Source organism: Betta splendens, chromosome 24 (assembly GCF_900634795.4).
Source record: "Betta splendens chromosome 24, fBetSpl5.4, whole genome shotgun sequence".
In the NCBI taxonomy this organism is placed as follows: Eukaryota; Metazoa; Chordata; class Actinopteri; order Anabantiformes; family Osphronemidae; genus Betta; species Betta splendens.
This window is the reverse complement of record NC_040901.2, coordinates 2,042,782-2,053,164: the sequence shown is the minus strand read 5'-3', so window position 1 is coordinate 2,053,164 and position 10,383 is coordinate 2,042,782. Positions and strand designations below refer to the sequence as shown.

The following is a 10,383-nucleotide window of genomic DNA, read 5'->3' as shown; positions in this document are numbered from 1 at the left end:
CCATTCATCTCTTCACTTGGGCGTTGGACTCTGCATCTTATTAGCAACAAGGGACGTTTCTCCATTTTGCAAGCTGTCTACAGCGACAAGGCCACCAACCTGGGATTTTATTACTTCTAATCACCTGCCAGCTTTCTCCGCGTCCTCACCGGACTGCCCTGTGCAATCCCCCCTGTCAACTTTTATTTCTTTGTGTAGACAAGAGCAGGGCGATAGCAACGAAAAGCGTTGCGTTTTAACAAAGAGGCTTGTGGGTCTTTGTTCGTTTTTGGGGGAACGCTTGAGTTTCTTTGTTGGAGCAAAAAGCATGGGAGCGCAATTGTCCAAGACAACTGGAAAGGCTGAAACCGCGGCCGACAAGCCCGGAGAGGCAGCCGCATCACCCACCAAGGCCAACGGACAGGTAAATGGAAAATTTAACATCTAGCTCGTTACATCCAGGGGGGTCTGCTCGTTGTGGAGGGCACCGCGATCTGAGGGCGCAATCCGTGCGTAAATGTGGACAGATGGATCTTCGTGGTGAAAGTTTAAAAAACGAAAGCATAGAAAATGTATTTTTTTCTTATTACTTTCAGTATGTTTTTCTTCGACATTTTAGTCAGCTCACAGCGACAGAACAGATATTATAGAATATGAAGAAATAAGCTTTTACTTAGGATGAGATTTAAAATCAGTGTCTAACTTTTAAATCTCCGTTCAAGGATTTTAGTAAAGCTATGTGTGGAGTTGCTGAGTTTGATGGATCTTAAAAATCTTTTGAAGACTGTTGATTGAACCTCTGCTAATTGAGATTTAAATAAGATCCAGCTCTTCGACGCAATTTGGTACTCGTTAAACAGGAAAACGTGCGCGGAGCAAACAAAGGCAGTGTTCGCTTGAAGCACCACGCCTTTGGTTACAGATGCTCAACTAGAAAGTGGAGACGGCAGCTATCGCACGCCGGGGGGGACGCGTGGAGCCAGCGGTGCGCGCAGAGCTCGACAGGCTTCTGCTTTTGATTTAGCGGAAAACGATGAAACTTATTTATCGTACTCGCGCATCTTGCACCAGGAGCCGCTTTTGAACTCTGCTCTCCGTGATGTGCGGTACTAATGACCATCTGCTGCTTTAATGAGCAGCTGCTTTGCTTTGGCGCTTCGCCGTTGAAGCAGTCTCGCACCGACCCCTTGCGACGCAGCGGAGGCACTGCGCTTGCTCTCGCGCCGGCTATGATTGGAACCGTGCGTCATGGAACACGTAGCATTTCAGACCGACAGCCAGTATTCAGTTTGTTGTTCTCATGTTTGAGTGCGCAATGTCACCGTTTCCTCGGAAGGTAGTATTTAGGCTGGAGTGAACCGGCTGGGTCACTGCTTATGTTACAGTGTCCTTCGCAACATCATGTTATGAACTACTGTTTTTGTCTCTCCAGGAAAATGGCCACGTTAAAGCAAACGGGGATGCATCTCCAGCAGCGGCTGAGAACGGTAAAGAAGAGGTGCAGGCCAATGGCACTGCCACAGCTGAAGAGAGCCCAAAGGAGGAGGCCGAGAAGGTGGAGGCTGCTCCCACTGAGCAGGTAGCTGCAGATGGGGAGAAGGTAGAAGCAGCATCTCCTGCTCCTGCTGAAGGAGAGGCAGCGCAGGCAGAGGATGGTGCAACACCATCCACCAGCAACGAGACCCCCAAGAAGAAAAAGAAGAAGTTCTCCTTTAAGAAGTCGTTCAAGCTCAGTGGCTTCTCTTTTAAGAAGACCAAAAAGGAAACGGGAGATGGAGCAGAAACTGAGGAGGCCGCTGCAGTAGCAGCACCCACAGAGGAAGAGGCCAAGGCAGAAGGCACAGAGAAACCAGCAGCTGCTAGCGAGGAGGCCAAGCCTGCTGCTGAAGGGGAGGCTGCACCTGCTGCAGAGCAGGCCAAGGAGGAGGTCGAAGCCCAGCCAGAGGCTGAAGCAGCAGCAGCAACAGAGGAGAAGCCTACCGAGGAGGTGAAGGAGACCGCACCTGCAGAGGAGCAGCCAGGAGTGGAGGAGGCACCCAAAACAGAAGACGCTGCTCCAACCTCGCAGGAGGCCGAGTCAGCGGAGGCTCCGGCTGCAGAGGCTGCAGAATAGAATGACAAAACAAAATACGGAAAAGAGATAATCAAAGAACATTTCCCTGTTTGTATGTTGGAGTGATGCCAGGTCTTGGCGCTAAAGAACTTATCTACAAGCAGGGATCTTTTAAAGCTTTTCTTTCTTTTTTATTTTGGTCTCCATGCCCCTTTCCCAACCTCACTGTTACACAAAACCCATCTGAGTCCATCTTCGGGCGAGAGCGGTGGGTGGCTTCAGATACATACAGAATAAACAAACCCACACTCCGCCGTATATTTTTTCATCAGTATTATGCGTTTCCTTTTTGAACTTCTATACAAAAATGTAAACTAAAATGATAATGGACATGCCCATGGTATGAAGAAGGTGGGGCCTGAGCTGTAAATGGGGGGGGGCTGGGAAATGTGCCACAGACTATGAAGAAGAGTAGTCAAAAAAACCAACATTGACACACAATCCAACACTAAATCATTTTTACGATAAGTCAACAAAAGGATTCCAGAGTTAGGTTTGTAGGAATTCATTTACACTTTACAGTTAGGAGTGTTTCACTTCTTATTAGCAGTACCAGTGATTCTGTAGACAGACTTGTATAGGCTTTTTTGTTTAGTGTTGGTTTTCTGACCTTAATAAAAATGTAAGTATGTATAGGCGGGGTGTTTTTAACTGTGATTATTGTACAAAATGAAATCTTGGATCTCAAGAAGCACAAAGTTTGCAGGTCCTTTTGTCACCCGCTCATTTTTGTAAGATAACACACAGATCCAATAGTCTGGAAGACCTTCAGCAATTTAGAACTTAAAGAACAAAGCTGTGATCTGTAGAATGGGTAACTGTTTATATACTGTGGTATTTTTTTCCAGCTGCCAATGCTTTTTCAGTGGTCTTTGACATAAGGAATCTATCAGATGCAAATATTTGTGTAGCATCTTCTCATTTCCCTTTTGTAAATACTGGACAAGCTTTGGCCAATTTGACTTAGAGATGGAATGTAACTTTGCTTACAAACTGCTATTAAACCCCTGGGCTTAAGGTGTTCTATTTTTTTGTGAGCACACTAGAAGCAAGAATAAATGTGAATAACAACTGTACCTGTTGTAAACAGTATTTTATACTGTTGCTCTTCTTTGTCTTGCAGCCTTAAAAACCCAAGATGAATGTGAGTCACAATGGACACGGCTTGGTTGTCAAAGCCTTGCTGGACTGCATTACACTTATTAGGAATAGCAATGTCACGTATGCAGATCAATGTCCTGCTTATAGAAGAATCTGATGAATGAAGTGATTAATTACCCCCACAGGGTAGGGTAAAAGCTGTGTAGGCCAGGTATTTTCATTGACATTGCGGTGTTCAGAGTAGCTGTCTAAGAAAGGATGTGTTGCATTTCAAGTCAGAGCAACAGGTACTGGTGACAGCAGCGTGAGAACAATATGACAATGTCCAAAGGTTGCGAATACACTGTGCAGGCCGGTTGTCTGGATTTCTCTATAGGAAAAAATATTAACAGGGCCCAACTCTGGTCCAACAGCGTCTTACTCCGTTTTGTTGAATTGACAATAGCTGCCACCTGTCAATTATAATTCTGCATTACACAGCCCAAACAACTAGACACTTCCCAATAGAAAGGCATTAAAGATTTTATTGGTAATTGTAAAATATCAAAATGTAAACATGACATTTTTGTAGGGTCACCCACAGTTTCCTAACAAAAAACCCATCAAATGGTTCCTTCAGAAGATCGAGCACATTGGAATCAAACGTGTATTGAAGGACAGAGTGCAGCTAGTTCAAGTCGTGGATTCAACAGATCCACTGATGCGCCACAGTCAAACACTTGCAACTCACAAGAGGTTTACAGGTAGAAAACTAAGATGGGTAATAAATAGAATGCGTCTGGACCCTGGAAGGTTTCAGGCACTGCTGGTCTGCTCAGTCTTCACACTGCCAAAGAAAAAAAAAATTAATTCGTCTTGGAGAGTTAATTTGTTTGGAACTTAAAGGAGTGGGTAATTCAACTAAATACATATAATGTAGCCTAACTATGTGTAGGAAGTGTGGAAAGATTCCACTTGCGGAATTTAAAAAGAAAAACCATTAAATTTGTGTCAGGGACAGTTTTTGGCTCATTACCTTTTTGAATCCGCCTTGTCAGCACCACTGTCCTTTGTTTTCTCTTCCTCTTTTATCACTAGGTTGAGACAGGAAACAACTGAATAACACTTGACTGCTACAGAACAAATGTGTGCATGCCTTCTTTAGCCCTCACCACTTTTCTTGTCATCTCCTTCCTTCTTGTCCTCATCCACTCTGGGACGTTTCGCTCCCTTCTTGTGATTGGCTGTGTTCCTTCTGCCACCCTCCCCCTCATCCTCAGAGTCAGAGAACTCTTCATCACAGGCTATCCTCTTATCTGTGGCGCGGACTGCAACATAATATTATTAGTCATAATGTAGTTAGAATAGAAACACACAGGACCGTATTTTGGGCTGTCTTACTGGACAGACGCTTATCGGGATCCTCAGTGTCCTCGTCCACAGTGTCATCTGGGACAGCGTCCTCTGGAATGGCCTGCATCTGAACTCCAGGAGCATGAGGTAGCATCCGCAGGTTCTCAAACAGTCGCTGCCTGGAGAGTCAGACACAAAAGCAATACGTTTGGGTTGCTCTGAAAGGTTAAATAACTAACCATCAGACCACCACATACTATTTGCTACATTTATTGATTCTCTCTTTGAATAAAAAGAGCTCCAGGCTGTTATTTTATCACAAGCCATGTTAATATACACAATGGCCAAATCATGGTTTTCTGTGCTCCACTAGAGCAGGGGTGCCCGATCCTCGAGAGCCACTGTCCTTCTTGTTTTCCAACTCTCTCTGCTGATTATCTTGATCAGGTTTGTCAGTCAGCTGCTGATTGACTGAACACACCTGGTCAAGGTAATCAGTATAAACTCGGACAGTGGTTCTCGATGACCTGGCCACCCCTGCACTTGAGCCTTACATTCACGACACTGCCCAGAAATGAAATGTAATGTCAGGAGTTAACCAGCGGATGCCGCCAAACTAAGTATGAAATACACAAACAATTAACCACTTTGGACACAAGTGCTTCATGTTGCTTCATAAAGCCTCGGTTTACTCATCCTATTTAACCTGGTAACATGCATGTTGACCACTGATTGTGCTGCATCTAAACTAATATTAAATTAACTGAAGTTTAACTGTAATGAATAGTTAAGCTGTATATCTCTCTGTTTAACAGAATGACAACCTTATACAATCTTTACTTGTGAAGGACACAACTGTCCTTTTATGAACAGTTTATAATACAGTGGTCAATTAAGCTTATCTGACCATGCTTTTTGATGAAACAGTATTTTTGCCATGAAACCCACTGAAGCCATTAGGAAAGTAGAAGGACTACACGTACTTGATCTTATCCATGTACTCCTGTGTGTTCTGGTTGGTCATGTTGGAAGGGCTAATGTGCAGCTTGAAGTCAGGCCCAAAGTACTCGAAGTAGTCATTGTATGGAAGCTCTGTAACAAAATCATGTAAAGAAGCAAAACTATGAAAACCACTAAGCTGCACAATAATCACACGCTCGTGTGAAATGATGAAACAGAAAGTAATAAAACACACTAATATTAGGTTCCACTGAGGCTTTATGACCTAAGCTCATGCTGACTGAGATGACAATGAATGGAAATGAGTGGTGAGTTCAGTTAAAATAATTCTGAAAATCCTGCAGCCCCAGCGATCAGTAAATCACATACTGGAACAGACTTCCATAGCTGTCTGGGGTTTATACCCCATAAAGCTGGGGTATAAACAAGGAATAACCTAAATAAAAGCCTTTAGTTTTGGATAGTGCCCAAGTTACAGATACTCAAGTCAGCTCAACAGGAAAAAAATGTGAATGCTGATACAAATGCACAATTAAGGACTCAAAAAAAAGAATCTTTTCTATTTAGTGAAATGAAACTGATGACAAACCATCAGGGATTTCCGTGTCCAGAGCCACAGCTGTCTCATAGGTCCAGCAGCGGGCAACGTTTCGGATGGTATAACCTCCTCCACCCAGCATCAGCAGCGGAAGGTTGAAGGACTTCATGTACTCAACACATTTGGCGTGGCCTAACAGAAACAACAGGTTTTGCTAATGACAGGTAAACAAAGTGTAAAATGTGTAAATGTAGTCATTCAGTAATCACAGTTGTGTTTATCAGTGCGTCCATTTACCCCGTATGGTGAGATTAAAGCAACCAAGGCGATCGCCGGAGAGGGAGTCTGCTCCACACTGAAGAACAACCGCACTAGGTTGGTACATCTCCATCACCTTGGCCATCACCTGCAGAGAGAGGCCATAACCCATCACCATTGCATCATGTGTGTGGAAATAAGCCTACTAGAGTCATGAACCCAAGCTTGGTAGCAACTGTTCTGTCATCTAAGCCTGCTTCCCAGAGGGCACGGTGCACGCTGCCTTCGATATGGACCGGAATTATTTTCATAGTTTATACTGAATCAAAGTTCTGGAATGTTCCTATGCACCAAATAGAAAACAGTCACATACAGGTTGTTAAATAATATAGGACTGAGTTGAACGCAGCAAAGTGGCCTGTACATGTGTGTTTTATGAGTTAACTCACAGGCTTGAAGATCTGCTCATATGACTCATCATCAATGCCGTCTCGCAGAGGGAAGTTGACAGCGTAATATTTGCCTTTTCCAGCTCCAATATCCTAAACACAGAAGATAAACAGATAAAACTCCAATATTTATTTATTTTTTCACATTTGTCAGGAGAAATTGTTTAAATAGATGTTTTCCCATCGCACTGAAAAACTGACTCACATTACCCATAATTAAGAACCTATTTTATTCCCCAAAGCTCCTTAAAAGCCCCCTCCCCCTCCCTTGAAACAATCTTGGTGGACAAGTCGTATGCCAAGTGACGGCAAAAGCTGAAGCTCACCCTCAGATCTCCGGTTCCGGGGAAGTACTCTCCATACTTATGGAAGGACACAGTCATGACTCTGTCAGTGGTGTAGAAGGCCTCCTCCACTCCATCCCCATGATGGATGTCTATATCAATATACAACACTCTCTGGTGGTACCTGGATGTGAGGGAAAACAAAAGGAGAGATTTGAAGGCCTGCTTACACTACTGTATGTTTGTATGGTGTGAGTTTCTGACACTCACTTTAGCAGTTCCAAGATGGCCAACACAATGTCATTGACATAGCAGAAGCCAGAGGCTTCAGACTTCTTTGCATGGTGAAGTCCCCCCGCCCAGTTCACTGCAATGTCAGTCTGCTGTCTGTTCAGTTTCACTGAACCAGCTAAGCATGGAATAGAAGACATGTTGGCTTGAATTAAACGACAAATGATTACAGATGTAACAAGGCCAAGGTCCAAATTGGAACCAAATTAAAAATGGAAGATGAAGATCAATTGCCCCTAGCAAAAAACATGATTTCAGTTCTGCTCATTTGTTTAGATAAAGCATTGTGTTAGAAGTAAGCAGTTGAAAGTCTGGCTTCACTTCACATCAAACATTAACGCAGAATGAAATTGATACGCAAGCACGTCCCTTGCTTTATGTCTCACTGTTTCTAAGCTTCTGTGCTATAAAAGTAACTGTCTGAGCGTCACAGCAGCATCACATTTATTTATAATGTGACCCACTTACATTGCTTTTAAAACATTTAAAAAAAAGGTATAATTATTATTTGCCCTGTACTATAAAAATTGCAACTAATGACTTAGAACACTGTCCAAATACAGAAGGGCATACGTTTGGTTTATCTGCTAGAGCAAACAGTTTGCCTGTGTGTAATTATGTGAAGTTACATCCACTTGGATCATCATCCGTTTACCTACCTGCAGAGCCTCCAGCAGAGAGTTGGCAGAACTCAAACAAGCCATCAAACACAGGACAGTCTTCTCCTACATTGACTGTGAGAAAAATGTGTAAGAAAACATCACTTAAATTCTCTTTGCACATGGAAAAGTATAATGTTTCTGGACTAAGGGTTTATTGGCTTTTTCTATAGGTAAAGCAAAATTAGGGAAATTCACACAGCATAGAATTCATAATTTAGTGAATTTAGTTCATAAAAGCTTTTTGGGGACTTAAGGCTAAGGCGGAAATGTATGCGTTATAGAGTACTGTATGTATTCGTTGCTGTGACTCTAAAACAGGATAACCAGAAGAGAATACAGTATACATTAAAAGGAGTACTCTCTTTCGTGGCTTATTATCTTTTTAAAAAACAAATAAATAAATTACATATTTAAAGCTCAGAATTGCCTCTAAATACAATAAAAGTTGCAGAGTCATGATCCAGGTGTTCGGCAGTGGGTAGAACATGCATCTGTTACACAGGTTCTCTTCAAAGTATGACTGATTAATGTAAAAATTCTACAGATTTTATTCCATATAGATAGACAGATAGATTTCTTCTCTGCCATTTTAACAAAGCACTTTCACACTACTGAGGTCAAATCCTCTTTGCAACTCTTACAAAGCAAGCTAAGCATTCACATCTGGTGTCACATCTGGTTGATTGTTATGAGATAAAAAAATTTAAATAATGCTATAATAAATAATCAAACGCACAATTGCCATCACATTAAGAACAGTAAAGGAAATATAACAAACTTAATATATAGTATAATGTTTGAGTAAATAGGGAGGACTGTTAAAGGAGCCAACATGCTACTCACAGCGCTGCATTTGCTTGCTGAACTCAGACATGTTGTCTGGCCGTATGGATCGAAGAAACTTGATGTAGTCGTCGCTGTGATATTTTGTCATCTCCTCTGCTGTGGCTTTGTGTGGTCTCTGTAACACAAAAATGGACCTGGATGAATGCAGAGCAAGAGAAAGACAGCACAGCTGTCATGTTTTCATGTTTCATCATAATCTCATAGCCACAATCAGTCACAAGTCTTCAATATTTAGTAAAGGCTAAAAGGTCAAACACACATAGATTTCCATTTTGCGGTACAGTCCATAGTTGAGAAGCAGATTGTGGGTCATCCGCATACGATGTGGTTTCATGGGATGTCCTTGGCCGTAATAATAATTTCCTATGTCACCTGCAAACCGACACATAACAAAGTCAAGGCATGGTATATAGTAATAAGGAAGATTGAACTCTACTGACAGAAGTCCTATCTAATCAATCTAATCCAAAGGCACAAACAGTCCAAAATCAGAGGGCTCCCTGAGTTTGGCTGGGTAAGAATAAAGGATATGCATGTCATTTTAAAACCTTCAGCGCTACAGTGAAAGTAATAGTTGTTTTATGCATGTGCTGTAAAGTTGTACGCTATGATCAGGCTAGTGCCTTTAAATGTCCGTCCACCCAGAAGAACCAGAGTGGATCTGAACATCTGGGCTGGAAGAAGCACGGACGAACCGTATAAACCCACTTTCGCCCGACCACGTTGTACGTAACTTTAACCTTTAAACGCAGTTCCGAATTGGAGGTTTATCGTCGTGGTCTTGTGACCGGTCCGAATTGTTCCGACAGACACAACATGGCGCACCAAGCCTGATGCGCAACAATTAACGCTGGCGTCAAACAATGACGGCTCCAGTGTTAATACTCCACTTAAACACGGCCATGTCTGGCTCACTTCACCTTTAGATTTCATTCGGTCTTTAAACGCTCCCCCGTACTATTCAAAGTGTAAATTATATCTGTGTCTAGCTGCATTGCTAAATTAATTCAATTACCACACAGGGTGACCGTGGTTAGCACCAACGGCAAGCTTGCTCGTTAGCTAGCCTGCTACCCAGCACATAAAACACTAGCCATAGCCAGCTAGATTCTCCAGCCAGCCCCCATTCACACATCGTGGACGTCCCGTACCATCATAGTAGTAGCACACCTTCTTCTTGGTACCACCTGCAGTCGTGTAAGCCATGACTTGGACACTTGCAGAGAATGAGCGAGACAGAGACGAGGTCGAACAGCATCCACACAGAAGAAAGCACGGCGGAGTGGGTGGGGCATGGGCTTGATGAGGGCGGGGCTTGACCCTGCGTCACACAGCAACATGGAGCAAAAATCTGTCGTCGCAGCATCAGCGGCATTATCCGCAGCAAAACAGGACAAGCTGCGAGGAGGCAATATATGCGGGTACTGGTTAGTGAGAAAGCAGAGAATATAAAAGAAACAACCGTAGACATTAGCAGGTTAGTGTTACAGCTACAACAAGTAAAACACAAGTATTGTATTACAATAAAGTTATTCTCATCTCATTGTATGATATTGTATTACTTAAATAT

General features: G+C 42.9%; 2 protein-coding genes across 2 annotated transcripts; one reads left to right on the top strand and one right to left on the bottom strand.

The window, feature by feature from the left end:
- marcksa (myristoylated alanine-rich protein kinase C substrate a) lies at nucleotides 1-3,168 on the top strand. The gene is made up of 2 exons (XM_029141351.3): nucleotides 1-403; nucleotides 1,412-3,168. Exons 1-2 carry the CDS (start codon nucleotides 308-310, stop codon nucleotides 2,090-2,092), a joined length of 777 nt encoding a protein of 258 aa, XP_028997184.1. The 5' UTR covers nucleotides 1-307; the 3' UTR covers nucleotides 2,093-3,168.
- A 529-nt stretch (nucleotides 3,169-3,697) lies between these two features.
- Nucleotides 3,698-10,124, bottom strand: LOC114849675 (histone deacetylase 2). The gene is made up of 14 exons (XM_029141350.3): nucleotides 9,965-10,124; nucleotides 9,073-9,185; nucleotides 8,811-8,928; nucleotides 7,965-8,039; nucleotides 7,285-7,423; nucleotides 7,057-7,198; nucleotides 6,731-6,823; nucleotides 6,321-6,429; nucleotides 6,075-6,215; nucleotides 5,509-5,617; nucleotides 4,574-4,704; nucleotides 4,345-4,500; nucleotides 4,209-4,266; nucleotides 3,698-4,019 (listed from the first exon to the last, which is right to left on the bottom strand). The coding sequence occupies exons 1-14, from the start codon at nucleotides 10,017-10,019 to the stop codon at nucleotides 3,989-3,991; spliced, it is 1,470 nt and encodes a 489-aa protein (XP_028997183.1). The 5' UTR covers nucleotides 10,020-10,124; the 3' UTR covers nucleotides 3,698-3,988.
- Nucleotides 10,125-10,383: the final 259 nt, after the last annotated feature.

Bases quoted from the DNA above. Each gene is read 5' to 3' on its own strand.
- marcksa (XM_029141351.3), top strand. From the start codon at position 308: ATGGGAGCGCAATTGTCCAAGACAACTGGAAAGGCTGAAACCGCGGCC. The intron at 404-1,411 runs GTAAATGGAAAA...TTGTCTCTCCAG, and splicing joins CCACCAAGGCCAACGGACAG to GAAAATGGCCACGTTAAAGC.
- LOC114849675 (XM_029141350.3), bottom strand. From the start codon at position 10,019: ATGGCTTACACGACTGCAGGTGGTACCAAGAAGAAGGTGTGCTACTAC. The intron at 8,040-8,810 runs GTGAGTAGCATG...TTTTTCTCACAG, and splicing joins CAGCAAGCAAATGCAGCGCT to TCAATGTAGGAGAAGACTGT. The intron at 6,216-6,320 runs GTAAATGGACGC...TGTTTCTGTTAG, and splicing joins CTTTAATCTCACCATACGGG to GCCACGCCAAATGTGTTGAG.